Source organism: Corvus moneduloides, chromosome 10 (assembly GCF_009650955.1).
Source record: "Corvus moneduloides isolate bCorMon1 chromosome 10, bCorMon1.pri, whole genome shotgun sequence".
NCBI lineage: Eukaryota > Metazoa > Chordata > Aves > Passeriformes > Corvidae > Corvus > Corvus moneduloides.
Window position 1 is genome coordinate 4,749,753 of NC_045485.1, and position 27,227 is coordinate 4,776,979.

The window sequence follows — 27,227 nt, forward strand, 5'->3', positions numbered from 1 at the left end:
GTGCCAGGCTGGGTACAAGGGTACCCACACCGTGGCTCAGACAGGACCTGGGGCGAGGGACTAAGCATAAACACCGCTTCTGAGTCTCTGCCGAGGCAACTTCCAGTTCTGCCTCCCAAAAATCTTCTCCAGCAGCTTGATCTCAGTTTACAGCTACACCATGTCAGAGCTGCTGCTGGGTACCTGCCACCAAAGCCTTAGGAAGGTCAGGAGGAGAGGCTGCAGAGCTGGTTGGTGTATCGGGGCAAGAAAAATGAGATCCTGTAAGAGCCTGTTAGGTTTTCCAAATCAGCCACCTACCTACAGAAGACAAGTGAAACATATTTCTGACTTTTGAAGAAACCAAAATTTCATTAGATATAAACATCAGTGTGGGAAATTTAAATTGCTGTTCTGTTCCTTGGACTTGAGAAAAGAATTCTGTATTTCTAAGGATAATATTTATGGAAAAATACATTGGACTTTAGAAAAAGGTCCTTGATTTCACTCTGTGCAGTATTTTCCTTGTGCAGACTCTCTCCACCTTCTGTTTGCTTAAAGCGATACACAGAAAGTGCTGAAAGTGGCTTTTGGCTATTTCACACTCATCTGAAGAGTTCCACTAAGTGTGAGCCAGGAGGAGATCGGTGTCTGGTTGCATGAAATGTTTTTGGCAGAGAAGCCAGTTCGAGCAGTTCCTGCTGATCCTCTCTCCTCATTCCCGAACTGCTTGTTACTCTCCTCACATTGCAGTGTCTGCTCTCTCCTGTTTGCTGATGCAACTGCTTCTGGGGTTGCAGGTTAAAAATATCTCTTCAAAGAGAAGTGGTGTTTTCATTTTAACTGAGATTACCTCAGTTATCTGTTTTATAGGATGTTCTGAAAACAGCTGCATCAGCACAACTGAGGGTGTAACAAATTCCAGTTCAGAGGTGGGGGGAATGAGCAGGGACATCTTAGAGGCTTTGCTGCTAAGGGATACTTCTTGTGTGAGAAGTATCTCTAAGGTAAAATTGTTGCAAGTGAATAAACTGAAATATTGCATATTTGCTTTAACCATGGTTCTGTGCTTCTCAATCCTCTTCAATAAAAGGATCAAGAAGTTGCTTTTTACTGGCTGCTTTTATTTTTGTCCAAGATGAATGTACCTTTGACATCTGTCACAGAAATTATGTTTGTATACCTCATATTCAGCCTGTAACAGGGGTCTTCGATAACACTAGGAAGGATGGGGAAAATGTCTGCATACTGGGTCAGGTTCTTTCTGCTGAACCCCTTTGGCATGTTGGAAGATCAAGAATGGAAGAGGTACTTGTGAATCCCCAGGCTCTCATATCCTGGGCCAAATTTTTATGCCAGTGCTTAATGACAAGGATGCTGATAACTTACAGGTTGTTTTGCCCATGCAAGGTCCATTCATGTTTACCTCTATTGGAAATTTTCATGATAAGTCATAAAGATCACTGTGTAAATAGCATAAAGGTAATTCCATATGGAGCCATAGGTGACTTTGTGTAACAGCAGGTTAGCAGTACTTGGTCTTCCTGCTGACCTCTGGCAATTATGAAGGTATAATCTCCTGGGCAGGATTCTGTTGCCAATTCTGTAACTCTCTCTTACATACACATCCCATGGATATATTTAAATACAACTAGAAGTTTGGAAACATAAAGAAGGATGCTGAAAGACAGAGCAAGTGTGTGGGTGCTAGGAAGGGCTGGCAGAGGAACTTTCCTGTGAAATTTTCTTTCTCATGAGAGGGCAGTTAGAGAAATCCAGCTTCTCACAGCTTCTCTGTGAAAGCTTTCGTTCTCATGCGAACTGGATGGACAACAGTTTGAGAGAATGTAAACCATTTTTACACCTGCAGGTTGTTACGAGAACTGTGAAAATTATTTTCCTTCTTTAAGAATAATATTTGGAAATGAGTGTCTTACTGCTCAACCTATCACCTTGAGAGGTGGTGGGTCAATAGGCCAGTCATGTAATTTCTCTTTTGCGAACCATGCTATAAAAGGTATGGGTGATTAAACGAGGTCGCTTCAGCCATATCATCTGACCTGGACTTATGTCGTGATTTTCGCCGTCTCTCTGGGGATAACAGCGACACAAGTGAATCAGTGATTGCAGCAAGTTTATGTATGTATAAAGCCTGCCCACAGTGATATCACAAGGACCAGGCAAACAAAACACTGCTCTGTGGAGATGATCTTCTAAGAAAGATCATTGCAAGCTGACGTTAGTTCTCTTTAAAATGGTTTAACATTAGATAGGTACATTCTTCTTAAGTGACTGCTTGTAAACAACTTCTTTCCGTGGACTCTTACTGTGCTGTTTGGTACAAAGCAGCGGGTTATAGCGTGCATACAAGAAACACACCATGTGCCTGAACCATTTGCCTTTGGGATTTCCCCAGTCTATCTGAATAGGATCAAAGGGCTCGCCAGGGCAACGTCACAAGCACTAGGTTCCTACAATGCTTTTCATAAATGTCTCGAGTTTTGTCTTAAAGAATGTTTGGCTTCTGCATTTTCCAGAACCTCTCGGGTGCAGTGATCATCAGCCTTGTAAGGATGTCTACACATAAGCTCTGGAAATTCAAACTGAGACTGTTTACCAGAGCCCAGTAATCGACCTTTCCCAGGTCACATAAGTGAACTTCTTGGACGTCACGGTGGCTGCCCCGCATTTTAATTTGAAACGAAATGGAGAGCAGTTGGCTTTAACATGTGATTTGGCAGCTGAGGGCAGTAATCCTGTAATGAATTGCAATAGCATGAATCACTAAAGGTATTCTACTTTATAGCCTAAATATATTCCTGTTAGTTTTTCCCCTCTTTTCTTGAGCCAAGATTGTCACAACGTTTACCACTGCTCTCTTCCCCCTCCCAGCTGGATTTACAGTGCAGTTTGCTGTCTGTAACCTGCCGACTGAAGGGAGTCAGACCTGCATTCCAGGAGCTGGGGCTGTGCTATACATCACTGCAGACATCATTACATCAGAGATAGGTCTGTGCCTCAAATGAGATCAGTTTCGCTGTCAGGAGATACAGAGGATCTCCACGCAGGTAAACAAGCACACAGCTTTGGATTTGAGGTACAGTTCATTGCAAGCATTTGAGTAATCATTCAGTTAAACTAATTAACCTCCTGCAGTTTTAGTAATTACTATTGGAGTGTCTACTTCTGCTCCATCAGTTGGCTGTGTCATTTTCTACTGGAAGTGTAATATAGAAATAGGGCAGAAGGAAAGTGGCATTTGCCTGGTTGCACTGGGGGCAGCCCCGAGACCGCCAGGGCTGTGTCCCAGTGCTGGGGAACAGCACCAGCTCCCCCGAGACAGCTCAGGCAGCTCCTGCAGGGGAGTTGGCTCTTTGCTTCGCTGGTCGCTGTTTTGTACATCGAGATACTCTGTGTTCCTTGGGCAGAAACTGTGATTGTGGTCATTCCCTGCCGGAGGCGGGTATCCACGGCAGATGAGAAAGAGCCTGTGATAGGAAAAGGAAATTGCAAGGTTACTTGAAACTTGATTTCTGTTGTCTCCTGTCCCCACCTCCACCTTGCTGCTGGCAAATGAGTGCCCAGCACATCTGGTTCTTGTCATTTTTTCACAAACCTTGTGATTTTTGTTGTCTGTATAAAACTACTGATTTCCAATGTTTTTTTTTTTCAATATACTTCAAGCCCTTCAGATTGCAACACGAATCCAGAAGGTACAAAGAGCAGAGAGGCAAATAAACTCAATTCTTCATGCACTGCTATTAAAACGTCAGAATTTCTGAGAGATTCATGAGTTAGGAGAGGGAAAGGAGCCAAGCTGTGGTTGTGCTGTCTCGTGTTTGTTAATGAGGGCTGTTTTGGCTTATGATTGCCCAAGGTTTGCACATGTGACTAGGAAACTACCTTAGGAGAGACAAGAGGATGTTTTCTGCCTTTGAGATGTGGAGTTAAGAATTTGCTTTAGGAAGTTTATTTGAACAACTTTTTTCCAACTCAGTGATTTATCTTTCTCAAGAAAAAAGTATACAAGTTTTTGCTATGGACATTACAGGAAAAAAAACAGCAACCAGTTCCTGAGAGCTGCTGGTTTTAAGGATGATTCCCAGTAGGAAGAACTAGTCAGCTTCAGCAGCTGCTATAATTAGTTTTTCCAACAGGTAAAGATACAGAAATGCAGCTCCTCAAGGGGAGAGGGAGACTCCCCATTCATCCACCTTCTCTGTCCCTCTAGACCAGCCAAGTCAAAGGTAACTGTTCTTCAAAAAATCCTTTTGAAATTAAATACTCTGCTTGGAGGGTATTTCTTCATGCCCTCTGAAAAGCAGAGTGGGATGGGAGAGTGTGGGACAGCATGGAAGTGTGAGACGTGCTGGACCTGCAGAATGACAGGAATGTAAGGAAGGAAGGGGAGCAATTAAAAAGTAGTTGAAAATGGAAGGCCTGTGGGAAAATTAGAGTGAGAAAATATGGGGATTGGCTGGAATTACAGAGATGAGTTCAAGGCATGGGGCAAATTGCAGAAGAAACAGGATTTCTTGCAGTTTTTCTGAGGAAAGGATGCAGTGGAGACCTGTTGGAAGGCTGCACCCACCCCACAGGCTGTCTGCCCTGCTCAGCCTGCACCAGGACTGTCTGCAGGCACTGCCACATCACTGAGCTCTCTGGCATTAGTGTGCTGAAATTCAGGAATCCATGTTTTTTTCTCAGCCTAAGATGACAGAAATATTATTTTTAATACTGTATAAGGCAAAAGGAGACATTACAGAGAGGGAGGGAAGGCTGGAAGGAGTCACTGATCTCTCACTTGGAGAGATTTGTTTTGCACAGTGTTTTCTGTCTTGATTTAATAGTGAGTTGGCTCTTTCCAGCAACCAGGCAGGGGAGGAGGGACGGGAATATGTTCCCAGTCTTTGGCCAAGAGTGTCCCAGGGCGTCCCGGGCGTGACCTCTTCAATGTTTGTTTTTCTTTCCCTGCAACTGACCTAGATGCTGGGACTCGCGACTTGGGCCCTCCTGGCCCGATGAACATTTGCCCCTTCTGGTACAGCACGTGATAATCTCAGGAACCAGGCTGGGAACAGTACCTGGAACTGTTTTTCTCTCCAGCAGACCGTTTTGTACGATTGCGTTCCAGGAAACCAAAACGCGTGAGAAAAATCCTGTGAGTGCACTGCCACCCAGTGGGGATGGAGGCAGGGATGGAGCAGTCGGGCTCCGCTGCTCTGCCGGGGCACAGCAACCGGGAGAGGAAAATGCCTTCCAGGCAGAACAGTCACCCGACACAGAACAAAGAAAAGGGAAACTAGGTTTTGGTCTGTTTTATTTAGAAAACAGCCGCAGTGAATGTTCAGTGGAAACAAATTAGCGTTCATTTACATTTGCAGCCTGTGCAGTCTCTTCCTCGGGAATGAGAGCAAGGTTTGCGAACTGAGGTGGATTCTTTTTGGTCATGCAAAACTGAAAAACCCAACAAAGTATCTTCAAACAAACAAACAAGCTGGTTCAAACTTAATCTAATGTGCCAAACACTGCGGGGAAAAAGCACAGCTTTGGAAGACACAACATTATGTTCCACCAATGTCACAAATATTTAATTCCAAAAGCAACTTCTCTTTTTTCACTAGTAGGTATTGCAAATCCAACTTAACATAATAAATAGTTGACCAAACTCTGGGACCAGACTGAGACAGTTCAAGCACATTTCAAGGTAGATATAGCTGGGAAGTTATTTTCCCACCTACATTTCTTTGCCTGATTCGAGGTATTGTGTTGGCAGGAGTAAACTGCAGCTGGTCCCTTTGTTTTTCCACGGAGGGAAGGAATTAAGATAATTTAAGGATATACTATACAGGGGAAATGCAAGGACTGAGCATATATACAGATACCCCCCAGAGGACCTGTGGTGGTGTTTCCATTCATTGCTACCTGAAGCTAAAAACCATCCTCACTGCAGTCTGTGCCACCGGGCACGGAGGCACTGGGTTTCTCTGCGCTCAGACAGAAACTGCCCCGGGCACAATCTTACGGATGTGCGTGTAAGACTTCCTGAGGGTAACGCTCCCGTGGTGAGACACCCCCCGAGGCAGGACACACTCTTCTGTCAGCTTCTGAGTTTCAGGGTCCCAGCAGAGCACTGTTGCAATGACTTCGTTCTTTTCATCTCGGCCCCCGGTGATAAACAGCTTGTTGTTGCAAGGAGAAATCCCACAACTGGCTCTCTCGTGGGTGAACTGAGTCACCAGGCACCACGTGTCCTCCTGGGGGCTGTAGGCATAGAGCGCTTTCATTGCCCCACCTGGGAAGGAAATGGATATTTGTTTGCACTGACCATTCCTGAAGCGAGTTTAGTTAAACCATCCACTTCAACAAGACTCTCTTCCTGACATTCGTAAGAACGATTTCTGCCCCAAAGCCAAGAAAAAACAAGGTCACAGGATACTTTATTGTTTTGAAAGCCTGAGCTGCAGAAGGCCACTCATAAGGCTGTGGAATTTAAGGCCAGAACAAACTGCTGTGATCATTCAGTGTGACCACAGTGCATCTAGCAACAGACCTTTCTCATACCTACTGCTCCAGCTAAGGACACAGCTTCAGAAAAATACGATCTTGTTTAAAAGAGCTTAGATCACGGAGTACCAGCTGTGGTAAACCATCACTGTTAGAAATGGGTATAGGATTTTTCCACTCACTCCTCTAACTTCATTGTCCATCAAACTTCCTTCTTCCTGGAGCTGGCTGCTCTCAAAAACCCTTCCTTGTTTAGGGTTTGTCAGACTGAATCAATAATCTTCCTATGGGTTTGTTAAACACAGAGTGACCTTCCGTTTCTCTGTGTTTCCCAAAACTGAAGTCATTCATTAAACTTTTAGTACATCTTTTCAATCTTGCAGTGTCCTTTTCTCTTGAAAAAATGGTCAATACCTCAATTCTTAAGAAAGGCTATGAAAAAATATTTGCTCCTGAGACTACCAACAGCTAAATGGTTCTTATTCTGAAATTTGCAGGGACTGAATGTGTCTTCTGTAGTAGCTGTACAGAATCACTGAATTGTTAGGGTTGGAAGAAACCTCTGGAGATTATCCAGTCCAACCCCTATGCCAAGGCAGGGTTACCTGGAGTACGTTACACAGGAACACATCCCAGTGGGTTTGGAATGTCTCCAGAGAGGGAGACTCCACAACCTCACTGGGAAGCTGTTCCAGTGCTCTGCCACCCTCAACATAAAGAAGTCCTTCCTCAGGCTGAGGTGGAACTTCTTAGGTTGCAGTTATGGTCATTGCTCCTTGTCCTGTCCCTGGGCACCACTGGAAAGAGTCTGGCACCATCTTCTTGGATAGGGTTGGGGAAACCCTGAAGCCATGGTCTTACTGATGAGGTGCAGCAATGCCTGGGATCCTCCCTGCTGGCAAAGTGAGCATTTATCTGTGGTAGTTATTATAGATGCTGAGTTTGACAATACTGGTCCAGTACCTGAGGGGCGATCAAATCATTGAGAGGTGACTTAATTGGAACAGACTGAAAACAGACATTGTTAGTTGTAGTGATTCACCTGGCAGTTGGTAATTCATCAGTCTGGGTAATTTGATTGCTTTGGATGCAGTAACCAATGCCCTTTTATCTTCTTAACTTCAGAAGGGGCTGATTTCTACCCAATTGAAGTAGATTTGTTTCTCAGATAAGTAAACAAGATATTTATTCATGGATGTTCCTGGCTGAAAGATGCTGAATGAATGCGTCTGGAGTATCACATCCATTTTATCAGGAGTTATATCAGCTAGCCCCTAAGTCATGTGCCTTCTCTCTCTGTCATCCTGTACAAACAGGGTGAGGTCGACTCCTGTGCTGAGGACAAGCATGAGGTATTTATGTAAACAAAAGGGGGGGGAGGGGTGTGTATATATATGTGTGCACACACATGCAGATTATAAATCTCCCTCCAGAGCACCATTAATTATTTGGTGAATACTCCAGCTCTATGCCAGCTCTCAGCACCATATTGATTATATTGCAAGTGGGAAATTCCCTGCTCCAAGGCTGAGAGAGGGAGGGGAAACTTTTCAGAGTTCCCGTTTTGGAAACAAATGTTCTTCTTTCCTTTTGGTTTTTCCAGCACCATCTGGAGATGTGTGCAGGCTCCCTCCTCCCTCCATAGTTCAGCTCACCACCATCCAACTCTTGTTCTTCCATTTTTTCTTCCAATTCTGATGGTTGACTGAATTAACCCCCGGTACAATCTAGTGAAGAGCTCTGGGTCTTTGGGTATCAGTGGCTCTGCTCCTATGACCTGCTCCTAGTACTCTTCTCCCTACATAAATCCTGTATGCAGTGGGTTGTGCAATGCCCCTGGAGAGGAGACGGGACATGATGTAGCCATGAGATCATGCCCTTGCCACTATGAACACCTTTTTGGATGGCTTTAAGCTGTCTCTGGGCTACCTCCAGCTTTCCAAGATAGCTACCATGCTAACAGGGATTTTGACTTGGTGACCTTTCCCTACTGCTTGTGAATGTCCTGGATTCCCATCCCTCGCTAAGCTCAATGGGAAGAGCCAGCTGACTCCATGACTACACTCCATGGAGCGTGTGGGTAAAACTAATACAGAAGCACAGAGACAAGCCCTGCTGGGGTGTAGACAAGGAGAGGCACTGGTGCTTCACTTACCCACCACATAAATGTGGTCACGGAAGCTGGCGGCATTGATGCACTTGGCCTCCACGGGCATGGCAGCCTTCAGGCTCCACGTGTTGGTGGCAGGGTCGTAGCACTGCGTCTTGTCTGTCGCCAGCTTCCCATTGGGGCCTCCCCCAATCACGTACAGCCTCTTCTTGTAGCTGGCTGCAGCAAAGGAGCTCACGTTGACCAGGAGGGGAGCAGCCTGTGGACCAAAAATAATCATTAGTAACCATCTGAAGCAGTCAGACTGTGGGGAGAGAGCCTAGGGAATTTTAAGTCAGACATCCCTTTTTAAGCAGGGTCCAGAAGATGATGTTTCTAAGGATAAGGGAGAAATATGTTTCAGCTTTTTCTTAAGACTACAAAAACATAATAAAATTTAATAAAATTTAATAAAAATAAGCTCTGTTCAAATGCTGAAATTAAAATTACTTTAGCAATAATTCAAAAGCTAGGAAATGTCAGAAGTACCAAAGATCTCCTTTACATACTTACATACATTGCAAAAAAGCACAAGAAATTTGTTCATACTGATCTTTCTACTTGCAGCTGTGATTGTTAGAGTCATCCACGTTGCTTTGTATAATCCAGAGACAATGGGTTGTATCTGCTGTTATGATACCTAATCTCATTACTGTCGTGGATTAATTGGTTGCCTAATTCTCTCCTCTCACTGCTTGAAGTACAGTGAGTAGAACTGGGGGGAGTTTTCCTGTTTACCTTCAAACCTGTAGTTTCAATTTAAATGTATAACCCACACCATATATAATGCACAGGTTGATATACACATTTTATATACATATAAAATGTGTCAGAGCAGTAGTTTTCAGCCTGTGCTCTGGCTCATGTGTACTATATTCTTACTCCTTGATTTACGGACTACTAACTTTAAAAGCCAACTAAGGAAAGGAAAGCCAGGTATTAGATGTCTCACAGGAAATGACAGACTGGCAATCCAGGGATTTTTACCTTCTAAAGGGTATGCATATCTATAGAAAAAAAAAAAAATTATGCTTTTTAAAGACCAGAAGTACTTCAAAGAATTATACAAGGACACTTTTAGGAATCCAAGCCCTAAGATTTTCTGATTTAAATGTTCCAAATGATTAAAATGTTACATGATGCAGCCTCTTACCTCTGACCAGCAGTTATGAAAGGGATCATATGCTTCCATGCTGTTGATTCTCTGCATGCCATCGAACCCACCAATGACATACACTTTGCCACCCAACACTGCCATTTTATGTCTCCAGCGCCCAATATTGAGATACTCAATTTGTATCCATTTGTTGATGGAAGCGTTGTATTTCCAGACATCATGCTTTGTTTCTTTGCCACCTGTAGTGTACGTGACATATGTAAATATGATAGCACAGTTTGTATTTAGTTAAAAACTCCAATATGTTTAAATTTAAGTGTGTTCTCTCACAATGGAAATCATTATTACTGATTGTTAACTGGTCCTGTTACAACAGAAGAAAATTTCTGAATTTAGTTTATTTAAAAGTGAAGGAAATGGAACAATTTCTACAGCCAAATATTGAGTGAAGACAAATCACTGTTCCTCACTTTACCAGACCACAACCACTTTCATTTTAATACCGAGTGCACAACCAACCACACAGCAGGGTGAAATGCAGGAGATTTTTGTGCACCACGAGGGCTTTGCAGAACTGCTGCAAAGGGACAAATAAACAAACATGATTTAAGTAAGGTAGTGGAGGATGCTGCAGCTGGTAGTGCCAAATCCCTTGAAGACAGTCCTGCACTGGAGAACTGCCAGGTTGTGCAGGGCAGATCCAGCCAGCCCTGTGGTTTGCATCATAAAGCAAAAGACCTGACTGAACTCCTACCAACAATAGTCCTGCACGACTTGGAGGTTTTACTATTCAACCTTGGGACCATATGGCTGGGATCTCATTTTTGTGCCTCTCCTTCTGGTCTCTTTCTCTACAGACCTGGGTGTGCTTCATATTTATAGCTTGAAGATCAAAACTGGACCCTGCAAACTCATGCTAGAGCTGACTCGCAAGTGAATCTTTGCTTGTGCTAAAGCAGAGAGCAGTGTTTTAAACAAGCGCTGTTGTTTGCGTACAGTTTCTGGTGTAACTGTAATACAAATGGATCTAGTTAAGCCTGAACCCACATTTACAGACTGAGCAGCTTATTCCATCATCTGCAACCTGATTAAACATTTGCTTCACTGGTGAATATACTGAAAAGAGAATTCATATTCCATTGAGAAAATGTCTGCCTTCATTGGTATTCTGTACTGCAGCCAGATCACTGCAAACTGATGGAGCCTATCTCTCGGCCAAATAGCAGATTGAATGGGAGATAATTAGCATGCTAGAAAGAGTCGTTTGTAATGCTTTTGTCTCAGTATTTTTCACATGTATGTGTTGAATTTTATTTGCACTCAAATAGCTGAAGTGGCCAAAGGGCCTGAATGCAGCATTCATGGCTACAATGGGGCTGAGAGACTGCAGGTGTTCCCCCTACTCTCCCTTGAAATTTCCCTTTGACATGAGCTTGTGCTTTCCTCCACAGGCTGAAACTCATGTAGTAGCTTGAGCTGGACCAGTGGGTGAATTTGTTGAGATCACCAGTGGGTGATTTGTGAGAGAATTGGAGGTTTATTTTGTTTCTGTTTTTCCTCAGGACAACAATTCTTCCTAATTTGAAGAGAAATTGTACGTAAATTAGTAAAAGTATCAGAATGGTGAATGATAGTTCATGTCACTTTTAGTTATGCTACAAATGTAGTTTTTCAGGCCATGCAGTCAAAGCATTTACACTGTTTTGGGGAAATCATGATCTAACAGTAGTCATAATCTTGTGCAAAGGTCTTTCCTATTTTTCAGATGCTAAAGGAGCAGGGAAGACTCCAGACTGTACTCCAGAAGATATGGAGGAAAATGAGCACATGCAAGGGGAGATCAAGTTAGGAAAAATTAAAGTCAAGTTAGAGAAGAAGCAAAGTACAGGAGCTAAAGAATGAAAACAAAAGTAGAAGGACATGCAGGAGGAAGCAGATGTTTAATCAGGATTGAGACACTAATAATTGGTTTAGCTGAGAAAAAAACGCTAACAGCTTTGGTCCACTCAGCCTTTTATTTGTGTGCAAAGGGCAAAAAGGTGAAAGGCAAAGAGGGAATAGAGAGAGGGAATCAGAGATATGCAAGTAAGCAGAGAAGGAAGAAAGAGAACCTGTGAGAACAGAAGCAAAGGGAAAGCCAGCTAGACTCACCACAGCAGGGAATGTTAGCCTGGCCTGGAGGTAGCCTGGATAGACCGTAAAATAAAGGTGAAGAGACATTGGAAAAGATGTCAGAAATAAAAGAATGCAAAAAGCCTTGAAAAAGATGGAAGGGTAACAAATTGAAGGCAAATGGAAAAAAGACCTCTCAACTCAAGGGGGTGAAGGTGAGGGGAATATTCCCTAGTTGGAATGTTTGACTTAGATTCCTCTCTACAACTAACTTTTAACAGAGGGACTGATGCCAGAATCTCTCTATGGTGGGCTGAAAGGAAAAACGTTCTGTATTTGTAGTTATGGGAGGAGTAATCAAATTCTTATCCCAGGATAAAGCTTTAATAAATGTTAAATGGTAATGAAGTATCAAAAATATGTGGATTCCCAAAAGAAAGAATGCAATGGAAGATATTTGAATAAAGGCAGTAGACCACTATTCACGCTTAAGCAAAGCATTCACACTGTGGCCTACCCTCCTCCTTTCTACTCTTCTGTTTTAAGGGAGTATAGAATTTGGTGGCTAGCTTTGCAGAAAAGAAAGTATTCTACCTACAAAGGCCCTGCTCTGTATCATGGTCTGTAATGCGACAGTGATGGACAGCGTGCTGTCACTTTTCCTCTGGAAGCAGAACAAGATCCTCAAACTTGTTTTTTGACAGGCCATCAAAAGCAGCTCTCAAACTGGCTAACAAGCTTGATTTTAACCTTTTTGGTTGTCAGAGTAAAATCTCTGTAGCTCTGGGATCAAACCCCTGTGTGGAGCTCAACTGTATTTGTGTGGGAAGTTAAATACACCTCCTGAAGCTCTTGGGATGATGATCAGCCCCACACTGGGTATCTGGACCATGGGATTTCATCTGGCTTTGACAGTTTATACTGCCAAGGTAACAGTTGCGGGTGGGCAGTCCTAGAGTTCTCTGTGATGGCAGCTTTCAGGGGCAGCCCAACATCAGTGACAGTTCCCTGCAGGTTCTTGACTGACTTTTGCAGAATGACTCAGATTCTGGCAGGATTTTGCTTATGCATATGTAGCTTCAAATAGACTTGTCGTGAGAAGATGCTGAAGCAATTTGTCACTTTATGTTTGGTAAACTGTTCCCAAGAACCTTTCTGTGACCTCAGTCACTGTTTAGGGTGCTGCACACAAGTACCCAAGCATATAGATTAATACTGGTAAAAAGGAATCCTGTGCTCGAATCAGAGCTAGGCAATGTCCTTACACAGCCAGTGCTCTCTGGAGCATGGCCAAAGCCAAAGCATTAAAATGTAGTGCTCAATTTTTCTAAAGCTGCCTCAAGCATGGTCTTGATAAAAGCTGGAAATAATTGTGAGAACCCTTTGCTCCCCTCTTGCACTCCCAATGTCTTGTACCTTACCCGATATGTAGACTTCATTTTTTAGAGTAATGCATGCAAACTCCACCCATTTTTTATTCTCACTCTCCGGCTCCTGCTCTGTGATTGGTAATTTTGCTACTTCCAGACGGCTTCGCCTCAAAGGATCCAGGCAAGTCACTTCTGCTACAAATTTCTCTTCCTTTGTACAGCCCCCTATGATCATAAACACCTCAGACTGGAACTCGTGCATCCTGGGCTTGGTTCTTTCTGTAATAATCTAAACGCAAGTGAGACAGAGTGAGTACACAAGGCACTTACATCTACAATAACAGAAAGGCCAGGTGACCTTTTTTTTGATTACCTGTTTTTCAAATCACAGCAGGCTTACATCAGCTGAACCAATTAGCCAATGCTTTGTAAGTTGAAAGCCTGAAAAGCATCCTAGAAGCATTCAATAGAGGTTGCTCTATCCTTCTTTCAGCAGGATTTTTCCAACTATGGACTTAGTTGCTTTTGCCTACCTACTAGGACCCTTTCAGATCCTTTTAGGAATTACCAGGATGGCACCAAGAAGGTCACTTGCCAGGTAGGTGTTCACCAGGAGCAAAGAGTGCAAGGGGTGCTTGGAAACTCGTGTTCTGCTTGGAGGAAATGCTTGCAAACAAGACCCACAGGTTAAATGCTGTGTCAGGAGGCATCTTGCTTAAAGTTTTACTTCTCTTTCTGCTTTTAACATGTTTCTATAAATCGGTATAATTTATCTATATTACAAAATATTATCTACACAGACATGAATCTTGCATTTTGACTATGTCTAGGAAATGATTAGGCACATTCTGATTTTTACAGAACATGAGTCGCAGAACTTGCCAGCTTCCAGGACTCTGTTTTAACTTGTCTGCCACCACTGCCAGGCGTCAGCCCCGGGGGAGGGCAGCTGGCAGCGCTGCCTCTCGCGGCTGTCCCTTTGAAGATGAGTGTAATGCGTTTTCAGCCCGGGGTAACGCTCCCTTTATCTATCCCGCATGCACCTGACAGCACTGCTCAGTGGGACAAGGCTTCCTCAGGGAGTTCCCACCAGACTGGCCGGCACTGCCTCAGGTCACCGTGCAGGGTCTCATGCAGTCCCCAGCACAAGGAGCACTTGGTTTCTCCCCCCTCGCCGTGCCGGTGACACATCCGCTGTGAGTGATGGGCCCACAGCTTGCTCCTGCCCTCCTCTGACTCTGACTGAGGAGGTACACCTTTCTTCACACACTCACGTGCTTTGCTCCTGTTGTGAAATCTGACCTCTTGGTTGCTCTCCCCTCTCCCCCGTACTTTGGGCAAGGAAATGTGACTGATACCTAACTTTCCAAAGGGGACAGGCAATTGAAGAACCGGAGCTCCATCACAGCCTGCACTGAGCAGGCAGGACAGGACTCGACTGGATGTCAGGATTAATCTGTCTCTGCGGGTGCAGGGACCTCTGCAAATGGCACATGCGCAGTCCTCTCCTCCGGAAAGAGACTGTCTTCTTCACAGGAGGAAGAATGTTTCCCTTTATGAAACATTTTCCCACATAAGTAACAGGGGAAGATGTTACATATTCACATTTGAAAGTCATTACAGATTGTGGCACAGTTCGGTGGGAAAATTATTCCTCTTTTCTTAGGCTTGAAGTAATAGCTGAGAGGGCGAGGTGTCAGGGCTAACACCATTTGCCTTTTTACTAGGGAAGCTACCTGGGCTCTTCATCTAGCAAGAGTGAGCAAGAGTGCGTGTGAAGGGTCAAGCTCAGATGTTCATAAACAGGAAGCCATACACTTTGTCTTTAAACAACCCGCCAAAAGCTTCTGAACTCTCTAAGACAGCAGGATAAATTCTGAGGCCCATTTTGACTTTTCAGTAGCATCAGTTAGTGAAACTTCAGTGTAAGTACCTTTTTCTGCCCCGTGGCACTGCTCCTTCCAAAACGATTTTTGAGCTGAAGCATGAGACTTTTACGAAGAGTGGCTAATACCTTCCTGTTTTACTCACCTCATTGCCTGACAGATGGTACATTCTTGCTTCTTGGAGCAAAGGAAAGACATCTGGACACTGTCTAATGAGTTGATCGGCTTCAACAGTCTCTACAAAATACCAAGGGTCCAAGAGAGGCAGCCGGACGTTCTCCAGCACGTACGGCAGGAGAGAAAACCTTTCTGACTCCTTGTAACGGACCCAGTTCATCACAGTTTCGAACACCTGTGCCTCTTCCGTGACGTAGAGGTCATCGCTCTTCAGTGTGCTGCACAGGATGTCCGCTGGCAGCTCCAGGAACTCCTCATAGTTCAGGACCTGGGTGAAGTTCTGGATAATGTAGTTCTGCACTTGTTGCTTCAGGCTGTGCAGGGAGTGGGCATCAGCCAGCCTCAGGATGCCAACGCAGTTCTCTGGCTGGAGCGCTTCGGTGAGAAAACTGGCACAAGCATCTACCATGCGAAGGAACTGTGGGCAGAAAAAGCTTGTATAAGCACAGAAGGGTTACTGAGCGACTGCATCACAGGAGAGCTATGGAGCAACCAGCCATGCCCAATACAGCAAAGAGCCTGGGGAGACAAGAATTAGATCATCTGGGGACAGGTATCTCCCAAGATCTGCAGTTTGAAATGAGAATTTCTTCCTTCCATTGTTTTTATTCCTCTGCATGCAATTGCTCCTTTTCCCTCATGCAGAAGATGCAGAAGACCTGTGACAGTCATGAATTTTGTTTCACAAAAGAGTTTCCTAGCATTCCCTTCTCCTCCATGAGATCTCAAAGCACTAGCAATCATGGAGTTACAAAGTACAGATAAGGACCCCAGGTTTCTGATTTGCTTACCCTGCTTCATCTTGCATGTCAGCTCAGACCAACTAGAACAGAGTCTGGCTGACTCAGAGTGAAGGTGGCTCCACTGTCTGCATTTATGCTCCCACCCTCCAAACACCAAGTGTATCTGAGGCCTTGTGAGAGTGGCGCTGAGGTCTGGGAGGTTTGGACCAGCATGCTGCCCCAGGAGGTACGGGCAGCAGTCCTAGGCTGGGGTAAGTGGTAGGAAGAGATTGGCCATCAGCAATTCTTTTGAGCTTCCTGACAGACAGGGTTTTCTGGGAAGAGTCTGTTGTGGGGGAGGCCTTCAGAGGGTCTAGTGACCTTTGTCATCACCATCGGCTGAAAAAAATATTGATGCACATTTTACACACAGAGTCTCCTTAATCAGAGAGCTGTCTGTGTTTGCATTCAACAAGGCATCACAACTACTCATAAATTTCCTTGGCAAAATAATCCCACCTGAGTGTCCCAAATGCACATATTCTGGGCCACAGGTGTCTGCGGGGTATTTCCAAAAACTATGATCTGAGTTGGATTGCTGATGATTATTCAGGAACTGGGAACCAGTTTTGGGTAGAACTGATCAGTTACAGTGCTTCATCCTAATGGGTTTTCCGTCACCTCTGTGATTTCAGATACAGATAATTGCCACTGAACAGCACAATAAATATGGATCAGAGCTAATGTTGTACATTGCCATCTGTGCTTTTTGGGTTGTTTTTCCATCCAGTGGCAGCAAGCAAACCATTTTAACTCATGCTGTCTCACGGGGGAAAGTTGCACAACAGTAATTGAGGGGCAAAGAGGAAGCGAAACATTTTTAAACACTGTAGTATGTAGATTTGTTTCAGTAATTAGGGTAGAATCTTCCAGACCCATCGGTGTCGTGTTGACATATTTAGACTGTTTATCAGAGCTGAGTGATTGTAGACGTTGTGTACAGACTGCCTGGTTCCTGTTTTACATTTAGATGTGGTCAAAAGTTTAGAGAAATGCAACTGACTGATGAACGAGGCTATGTGAGGTCTCAGAATGTGTTGCCGCCATTGTGATAAAAATATGTCAGCGGCCCACGGTGGCACCGCGGCACAGCTCGGTGACCCCTCAGCACCTGCCACCTTCACCCTGCCTGCTCTCCGGGCTAGCACAAGGCAAGCACTTTGAACTCACCAGGGCATTTTCTTGAGGATCTGAAAGGGCTTTGCCACCAGGTAGGCTTCAGACCTGAGGCAGGTTAAGCATCAGCATTATTAAGCTTATTAAGCATAAGCATTCAAAGTTGTCAGTAATGAGACACAAAAAAAACAAACCTAGGATTTGCCAAGGTCATTCATAGAGTCATGTCTGGGAATAGACCCCAAAAGAACGTTCTCACGAGCCTGCAGCAAACCTCTGTAGAGCTCTCTAATTATTTATACATGGCTTGTTAAGAGCGATACTGACGAGGTGACAGCAGAGGTTTTCTCCCAGGCTGTGCACACTGGTCTCACGGCCAGCAGGCCCCACTGCCTCGCTGGGTAGCTGTTTGTGGCCAGGCGAATGCAGAACTGCGAGGTGTGGGTGTGAGAAACGGCCCCGCTGAGGGCTTCACCAGAGAGGCTGGGCTGCTTAGGAGCGAATCAAGGCAGGACTTTCCCTGGTTCTGCTCCTCATCTCTGCGCTGCACTGTCTCCCCACCACTGCCTTCATTTAGAGGTTAAATTCCCCCTAAAATTCCCCGAAAACTTCCTGGGCATATGTCAGTCAGTCTTAGAAGAGCAGGTGGGTGACTCAAGAGAGCATCAGAATGAAGACACCCCTGAGCCTCTGCTTCATCTGCTCTGATTATTCTGGCAGAGCTCTGAATTTTCTGCTTGTCCACTGAGTACCCCTCCTAATGCCACTCCAGGCACTTTAAAAGCCCTGTTCCCTGGGAACAGTTTCTTCAATAAGTTAGTCCTTCTCCCAGTATCCATTTGAATCCAGGTTCTCACTTGCTAGAGACATCCCATATGCTTACTTGGCCTCCAGCTGGCTTTCACTCTGAATAGTAAAATTTATTCTCCCCATATAAGTCCTTGCTTGTCCCAGCTTTGATTCAATGGTCTACTGTAAGCAGTGCCAGCAGCCCTGCCTCCGGCTAGAACCCCCAGAAAGGGAAGGGAATGGTGACTGAAAGGGGTCTCATTCATAATCCCTCTCTGTATGCAGCACACTTCGGGGTCGGATCCTGCACCCTGCAGCTCTGCTGTGGCTGCAGGGACAGCATGTCCCGGCTCAGCAGTGACACCTGCACCCCGAGGGAGCCCCGGCCGGAGCCAGCCGGGCGGCTGAGGGGCACAGCCACCCTTGCAGGGCTGCTCTCCGCGGAGCTGGTGGCTTCCCGAGCCTGCCAGCCCTTCTCCCACCGGGAGCTGCCCTGAAGGCCTTTGGTAGCAAATCGTGCCCCCTTGTCAGGCACGGTCGGCTCTGCGCGGTGGCACCGGCCTGCAGCAGCCACCCTGCCTCTTCTCTGCTCGGTGGCCTCAGGATGGCTGTCACTATTGGAACAGTATTTCCCTTAGAGTGCCTTGTTCATGGAAAGTGGTTTAACACAGGGGTAAGGGGTGCTTTGGGGATCAGTCAGGCCACCAGGCTGGTGGTGCTTCAGCCACGCCCTGAGGGTAGAGCAGCCCTGCTCTGCTTAGAGGGAGCAGCTCGGGGCATCCTCCACTGTTCCCACTGCATGTGGCATTTCCATGCCAGCGGGCATCACAGCCTTCGGTGACAATACTGTTTCTTCTCATCTGCTCAGAAGCCTGCTTCCCTCTCACCATTTCTTTGCTTCCACCACAGCAGTTGATGTGGTCCCTCACCCAAACGCTGCTGAGGGAATGGGTAATGCAGAGGTTCCTAGTGGGGCAGGAGCAGTGTAGACAGGTCTGAATGTTGCTGCTGAGTTACAGTGAGGGAAGCAGGGCTCCCTGCCATGGCCCTGGGAAACAGCTGGGATCTTGACTCTTCCCAGAGGTGAAAGGATGAGCAGCTCTGCAGGCAGTGTGGGTGGCAGAGGGTGCTGGGCGGGATCCAGGGTGGGCACCAACCTTGCAAGCGCAGTGGCTGGGCAGCCACCAGCCCAGACAGAGGAGGTGACTATTGAACTCATGTTGCAACTGTGCTTTAGGTGGAAAAAATTTGTCTGGGTCACTTGAGGATGAGGCTTAGCTGTTCAGCAGCTCCCTGTTCCAAACCCTTCACCTGCTTCCCACAGAGGAAAGCACACTGCAGCAGGGATGTCTGTTCTCTCCAAATAGCCCTCCACCTCTTCCTGCTGTCAGTTTTGACTGCATTTGGTCAAAACTTACTAGAAGGGAGTAAGGGAAGGCATAATTATGTAAAACTTTTTCAAAAACAGTTTCTAGAGAAAAGTAGATAATTTATATTGGAATATTTATACTGCAATATCTAGAACTGTGCAAGGTATTTATTCTTTGCTTCTTTTCCAAGTCTGCAAGATTAAAAAGACTGCCACAAGTTCTTGCCAGTCAGATAAAAAGATTCTATTTTGAATTTGGATTTCTCACATGTCACTAATTTGAAAGAATTTATCAAACACAAATGTTACAATAAATTGCAGAAATAATCTTTTCAGCTGTTGATATATCCAAATGAACCATTTGACTCTTTCAACTCTGTTCTTCAGCATAAATAGCATGGACAAGCTGGCAGAACTCTAGTTCTGTCAGCTTGATTTAGTAGATTACTAAAGATTTAGTAGTTACTAAATCTTTTTTGCACAAAATACATTTTCAGCCCAAACCCTCACATTGATAATGTGAGGTTTTAAGGCCTTATAAATCTCAATAGTATCCAAAACAACCACTGTTTTTAGCTGAACATTCCTGGTGTTCTAGGTTTATCTATTTTTTTCTAGTTTACTATTCTTGCTTATAGTACCCTCACAATTTCATCCTTATTCTCACAGAGTTTGATGGTTTTCTTCAAGCACCAGGCTTGGGAATCATATTTAATCTTAATTTTAATGAAAAATAGGGAAGATACATGAAAAAACATATGTTTATACTTTTGGTAGTTCCAGAAGGGAAAAAAAAACAAAACAAAAAGCTGAGGAATGATCCTAAGGAAAAAAGGTTGAAAAGAAAACACGACAGAAAAGTGTCCTGAAAATGAATGCTACCAGTTGGTAGTGTTGGTGTGCTGAAAATGTCAGTGAGTTACTGCACTGCAGGCCCAGGTGACATTAAAGTTACCTTGGGGAGCACTTTGTGAAATTTTTCCTCATATCCAATCTAAACCTCCCTTGGTACAAGTCGAGATAATTTCCTCTTGTCCTATCACTTTTTGCCTGGGAGAAGAGCCTGACTCCCACCTGGCTACAACCTCCTGTCAGGGAGTCAAAGAGAGCAATGGGGTTCCCCCTGGGCCTCCTTTTCTCCAGACTGAACACCCCCAGCTCCATCAGCCCCTCCTCATGGGATGTGTGTTCTAAAAAGCAGAGTTCTAGAACTCCAGAGCAAAATTCCCATGTAAGATGCAAGAATCTGAACTCCCTCATGAACCACGATGATCATGGAGTTGGGTGTTTCTTGCCGTCCTTAATGAGAGGCCTGGACACACACGCACATTGGCACTTGGCAGGTTATGTTGGTTACAATTTGTTAGCAATTTGCAGTGTGGTACCAGACACTGCAATTTGGTAGACCTCACAGATGATTTACAGGACACGTGAATACCTCACGGACCAAAGACTGAGTAACACTGCCCAAGTCTGACTTCCCACAAGACCCAGGCCATGACTAAAACCTTTTACATCACGAGTTCTACAAAGAAGCACGCTAACTTTGGCTGGCAAGCCTCCATCTCAAGGCAGGGGAGACAGAGAGGCAAAGTAGCTTCCTGCTGTGGCCAGCCATGCCAGCTGCTGCCCACTAATACTTCTGACTGGCCTTGACAGGCTGACCTCAATTTTGGGGAGCACTGCCAGGCAGGCAGCACGTGGGAGAAGCTCTTGGAGGCAGAGCCCGGCTCTTTCCCTGTTTGCATGGCACTCAGCACAGCAAAATTCCAGTACATGGCTGCCACTGCCTTTTTTTACCTTCATGTAAGTAAATATGAAGCAAAATGCTTCCGGAACCCATGAAATCAGGGAAGTTTGCAGTGTGCTAACCAGGGTAAGACATGGTGTTGCCAGAGCAGTCAGATTGGGTCAGTGCACTTGACTTATCTGTACCTGAAAGAGGCTGGCAGCTTCCAAGACTTTCTGTACATTTTGCTTTGTGATGAGCATCTTGCTGGTGTAGGTATAGTCCAAGAGTATATTCATGGTTTCTGCATCAACCCCTTTTAGTATTATCTTCTCCTCGTATTTCTCTCTTAAATCATTGCAGAACATGGCCCTGGAAAGAAAGACATTTATCTTTTACTGCATTCCAGTCAGGATGAGGCATTCTGAAAACATTGGGCTATTTAGATTTCAACACAGAACACTCTGATTGCTTCATGTTTTATGCAATTACTCCTGTTGAAAAGAAACAAGAAAAATCTTTTTGTTGCTCTTCTACCTCTGTACTCATGAGTTTGATAAGGCATGCACACATGATGGATACCTCTGAGCTGTTCTCTATGGCAGACTGGGGGCTCCATGGCAGCAAAAGGCAGCTGGGACCTTGCCTGAGTGGGCCTAGTGCCCGTGTCTGGACTGGTGCTGTGGAGCAGTTGTGGTGTCTCACCTGCTGGCCTCTTACTCAGTCTGTTTCTAGTCCAGATGCAGCTTGTTAAGGCCTGGCATTCTCCAAACTTCGTTAACACTTAGCACATGTACTTTGTACCCCTTGGCAGGTCAATACCCTCCTGCTTCCGAGCTGCAGGACACTGCTGGGACTGTACTCTGAGGCCAGACCAGATCCACCTGGCTGAGAGCCTCACTTCTCAGCTTCCCAACATATCTTTGACCACATTAATACCAGCAGTGGGCCAGGGGAAAATGGCTTATGGATTTTCTTCTGATTTAGAGTCTGACTCTTCCTCTGCTAAATTTTAGGGTTGTAGAGTTGGTACCGCTTGGCTAGACAAGCAATTGAATATGCATGAATTGGTACTACTGTTAGGCAGAAAGTGCAATGATTTCATACATGTTGATACCGACTCTTCTTTGATGGATAATACTGCATTGGAAAGGTGACCACCACACATAGCTTTGGCACTAGGCAGATATTTAATGTGGGGTATAAATCAGAAATTCTCTAAGGTCTATTTAAATCCATTTTTCATTGTGACAGCTGCAAGACAAACACACGCATCTTCCTCTGCATTTTCAGTTCATAGATTTCAGTATTTCTTCCAGTGTTTTTTGCTTTTACTTAGGATTTTGATCAGCCCCTTCTTGTTCACTGCATTCAGAGAATGAGATGTCACATCATTTGGAATCTGTCTCAACAGACCAGAATTACATGAGTCTACTTGTAACTGCATTGGTGAAAAACATGTGCAGATCTAAAGTGTAATTAGAAGCGCTCTTTACCCTGCATTCCAAGCCCTTCTTTATTAGTCATATACAATGTTGACAGGACAATGCAACCTGGGAAATGGAAAGAAGTCCCAAGACTTAGGCCATACTATTCTTGTAAAAGAAGTGCCTGAATAAAGCTGTTTGATTGACACATCTTACTGGAATCAAGATGTAAACAGATTTTATTGCAAAGCAGTTAGGCATGATGAATGGCAAATGGATGGAAGATACCAGCTGCTACTTGCTCTAAGAACTACCTGCTCCTTACCTCAGCAGAAATTTTATAGCAAGGTCGTAGTTACCTCAGTGTGCAAAACTGCCTTTAGATAGGGAGGCCTAAATTTTGGGCAGGAAATTTGGGCAGAGAAGTTACTTGTCAGAAAAATTGTTCTGCCAAAATTCTCATTTTTCCTTTCACTCACCTCAGTTCCTTAGAGGTTTTTGCTTCACTGCCCTGCCTCATGGTCCAGCTTCTGCTACTACTGAAATCAGGATATTTCAAAGGCATTTAGACAAATGCTCCTAAACTTCAGTGGCCACGAGACTGGGATTCATTTAGCTTCTCTCCCTCTGGCAGTGTCAAATGACGTATGAGGGGATGTGTGGGCAGGTGGCCATTTGAAAACAGCAGCTCTCTGTTCCCACTTCTCCCTGGGAATGCGCTTCAGCACGGAGAGGCAGGTTGGCACAGAACAGCTGCTTCAATTGTGCGGGATTCACGGGTGCCGGATGCTTCATCTGAATGACAATGGGCCCATGGAGGGTGCAGGTGTTGTCTGCTCTTCTTCCTTTCATCTCTTAAACTGGTGACTCCAGTCTTGTATTGAACTGTCGGGGAGGTGAGAGTCTCACTTCCGTCCCACAAACCAGAGCGTTTGATGGGGTCAGTCAGAGATACCCAGTGTTACACTTCTGCAAGGCTGCTCAGAAACCAGCCTCAGGAGTGTGGTGGTGGCTTTGTACAGGGGTCTGGTCAAAGTGCTTTGGCCTATCTGTCTCCTAATCTTTGTAATTGGTTTAGAGCTGCCATCCACTCCCAATTTTGTAGGGTGTGGATTCATGTAACACGGCTGTGAGCTGCAGAAATCACACATCTAAAGTGCTGTGCTTTTGCACCTGTACTCTGCTCTAGATGGTGGCTGGGCTAAATAGGGCAGTGCTGGACAGGAGAGCTGACTCCTGTGGCCTTCCTTCTGCTCAGATGGAGTGGTTCTCATTCCCATCCTGTGTGCCAGCCAGAGGGAACACCTGACACCACTCAGGCTGATCAGGCTGAGCTTCTCCCCTAGGGATTAAAAAGCTGCCTCTGAATCTTTCTGAATTTACCCTCAGGAGGCTCTTAATCCTTCAGATGTGGCTACTAATTCCATTGTCTGTTTCCCTGGTTCTTGTCCCTGTGTAATTCTAAACTGCACCTTTGAACCAATATGTACTCTAAGAAATGCACATCTGAAGTGAGGGCCCAGTGCCAAATTTAGATACCCAAAAATGGATAAATTTAGAAAAATTTCTGAATTTTTTCTAATTTAAAATTAGAGAAATCTCAATAAAATAAATGAGGGGTTGCAGTTTGTGAAGCACTTTTTAAGCACCCACCCACACTGGAATGCTTATGCTTGGAATTATGAACCTGACTTCAAACAATCATGCTGGAGCTCAAGGATGCTCTGGAAAATGGCTTCAACCTCTCCCAGCCCCATTCTCCCATTACCTTGGGCAGTGCAGGATTAAAGAACTACTGTTCCACCTTAGTCAGCTGCTATTTGCCTTCTCTGCTTTGTTACCATCACACAGGCAAATGGAGAGTTAATGTTTTTATGTCTACGGGTGCAGGATGTCACAAGAACTAGTCTATCTACTCTTGAGCAGTGCTGAAGAAGGACTAGAAGTGGTTAGCTCTGTTTAACTGTCTTCCAGTCAGCTGCTGTGGATTGCCTGCACTGTGGCACCCAACGTTCAGGAAGGGGGTTGTGTAACTTGCTCCTGCAGGGGAATGAAGCCCGTGAGTCACTGGGTCCCTTTGCTTTGCTCCGGTGCATGGCTGTTAGAGGTCCTGTAATAGCACGGAAAGTACTCACAGGAACAGTGTGATTTAAGAATTCCTTCTTTCTCTGGGGCCATGCAGCTTCTAGCGAATTATGGCAAGATGAATGAAGCCTCCTTGTGAGCAGCAGAAGCAGTGAAGCTCAGTTCCCTGCAGACTTGCGTCCTCCTTTCCCTCCTCACAGTAACCTCAGCTTCCCCTTCCTGAGCCCTCCATTCTCCCTCGTTATTCCTCTCACACACATTTCGGGGTCCCTCCCAGGATGCTCAGCTCTGTGCTGGCTGTGCCCAGTGGAGCGGGGCAGTGTGGTTGTTCTGAGCATTGTGTGTGCTGGCTGGCCGGGACACCCTGCTCATTACCCTGTGGAGCGCCAGGGGTGCCAGTCCAGCATCTCTCCTCTCCTAGCTGCAGACTTCCATCAAACTCACAGGAACTTCAGGTTTGAGATTTCCATCCTGTGCCAAACATGACTGAAACTAACCCAAAGAGACATGACAAGGGGCACTGGAAGAGAGGCCAACAGTGAGATGTAATAAATCTCAGCTCTGTGGGAAGCCAAGCCAAAGAGAAGCACCCAGAGGGCAGACCCTGCACATGTGTGCAGTTGCCTTGGGATGAGATGACCTCCAGGCAGGTATCCCCCCTCCTTCCAATGGACAGGCTGTAGCTCAGGGCTCAGTGGAAAGCTGGCCAACAGCTGTTGTCATAAAACTATCTTGCCCAATTTTAACTGTGAAGTCCTTCTGATTGCAGTACCTTTCCTTATAGAGGAATTGGGGTTTTTTGTCAAAGTATCATTATGATAATTTTGATTTTAATTTGTGCATCTGCTGTCCATTCTGCACACAATGCTGGTAAGAAATACTTGGGCGTCTCTGCTTTTAGCTGTACATTTTCTCATCTGCAATAAATATAGCCTCTCTGTAGAAATAATACCTGTCTCCAAATATTCACAGACACAGTCTCTATACTAGATTAGAAAAGCAGAACTGTTCTTCCAGGCACTACCAGCAAAGCTTACCAGACTCCATTAAAATTAGCTTTCTGCTCATGTCACAAGTGGTCACAGGTTCTTTTTTCTCGTGTTTCCTCTGTAGCTGTTCAGTCATCTGACCACTTTAGCAGTAAAAGAAAAAAAGAAAAAAATCCCAGCCATGCAAATGTGATGGTCTAAATGATGTTGTCTAAATGATAATGGAAAATCTGTGCTAAAACTGATACCGAGTTCCCCTGTGTGTCTAAAATTTGTTCTTGTTGGCCAGTAGCCTCAGAATGTCTATTGTACTGAAAGAATGAAAAGTTCAAGCGGACCAGAAGGAGATGGTGAAGTGGCAAAATTGCTTTCAAGGGGATATTTCCCATTGCAACTGATTTCCAGTAACCCTAGGACAGACCGAAAATTCCTTCTCTTTCCTCCTCAACAATTTAATACAATGTATATTTTTACCCCAGAATGGTAACAGGAAAAATCAGCAAGTTCCAGAAACCCACCCCTATTTCAATAAAAATAGCCTGTTATCTGGATAGGTATTCCTTTTTGCCCAGGTCCCAAAGGGACAAGACAAGCGGCTAAAGAAACTTGGTTAAAACACCCTTTTCTCACGCACTTGACTGCCAATATTCTGTCTTCCTTTGCACGCCTCCAGCAGACTTTGTGAGTGCTGGTATCAGAACTCCAGCAAATCCACAGCTTGGCACCTGCCTTATTTAAATCTAGAACTTTAAAAAACAAGCTGAAAGATGTAAGGAATTAGAGGCTCAGTGCAAATTTGCAGACTTTAGCACCCAGTTTGCACTCCTTGGAGACGTACAGTTCAAGTCTAAGAAGCAAAATAAGTTTATTGGTTTTGTTTGTTACAAACCTTACCTGAAATAATTGCTTGCTGCAGCAAGGACCACTCGGTGACAGGAGAATTCCCTGCTGTCCACGCACAGGATGACATCTGTGAGGGAATTTTCAAGCCGAAGGTTCTCCAGGCCATTCTGGAGCACCAGAGAGAGACCCGTATCGTCAAACTTGACCTTTTCACAGCTCGAGACTTCCACCAGGTCCCCCATTTTCATCGAACACTCATTGTCCAAAGAGATCTGGGGCTCCTCAGAGCTCTTCTCCAGTGTGTCCCCCATTTTCTGGCCAGCTCCGTCTCATTCTGTTGGTGCTTCGATCTAAAAAGAGCTCCTCAGCTTCGGGCGAATCACACTGCAGAAGTTGGGCGGATTTCCTGTCCAGAGGTCTCTGCTTATCTGTAGCTGTCACACACACATAACAGGAAGCCTTGCACTTTCTCATCCTGTTAACACAAACAAAGGGTGGGTTTTTTCAGTGATTTTCAGGCAGTATCAACATGTTTAGAAAGGCCTTAAGATGCCTCTGGATGTGAGAAGATTACAAGTGACAGGGACAGCCTGCTTCCCACCCTCAATCCAGTCCCTCGCTGTTATCTGGGTCTGCTGGTTGTATTGATAGGTACACCACATGCTTATCAAGCCACTCCTAGTGGACTGGGCTGCTAAGGGAAAAAGTGTAATAATTTATATTTCTTTCTGCAGGTATGTGGTTATTAATAACTGAGCTGGTTTGGGGTTTGGCTTTGGTTTTTAATAATATGCTTGCATA

The 27,227-nt window shown here is 45.0% G+C and overlaps 1 protein-coding gene across 1 annotated transcript; it reads right to left on the reverse strand.

The window, feature by feature from the left end:
• Window positions 1-5,281: 5,281 nt before the first annotated feature.
• On the reverse strand, window positions 5,282-26,833 carry KLHL6 (kelch like family member 6). The gene is made up of 7 exons (XM_032120090.1): window positions 26,478-26,833; window positions 21,289-21,454; window positions 15,266-15,715; window positions 13,286-13,523; window positions 9,789-9,991; window positions 8,642-8,855; window positions 5,282-6,274 (listed from the first exon to the last, which is right to left on the reverse strand). The coding sequence occupies exons 1-7, from the start codon at window positions 26,735-26,737 to the stop codon at window positions 5,973-5,975; spliced, it is 1,833 nt and encodes a 610-aa protein (XP_031975981.1). The 5' UTR covers window positions 26,738-26,833; the 3' UTR covers window positions 5,282-5,972.
• Window positions 26,834-27,227: the final 394 nt, after the last annotated feature.

What these genes read in the sequence shown, in the direction of transcription:
- KLHL6 (XM_032120090.1), bottom strand. Translation starts at nt 26,737, where the DNA reads ATGGGGGACACACTGGAGAAGAGCTCTGAGGAGCCCCAGATCTCTTTG. An exon ending in TTCATAACTGCTGGTCAGAG is followed by an intron (nt 8,856 to 9,788) that starts GTAAGAGGCTGC and finishes TTTGGTCCACAG; the next exon opens with GCTGCTCCCCTCCTGGTCAA. An exon ending in TGACCACATTTATGTGGTGG is followed by an intron (nt 6,275 to 8,641) that starts GTAAGTGAAGCA and finishes TTTCCTTCCCAG; the next exon opens with GTGGGGCAATGAAAGCGCTC.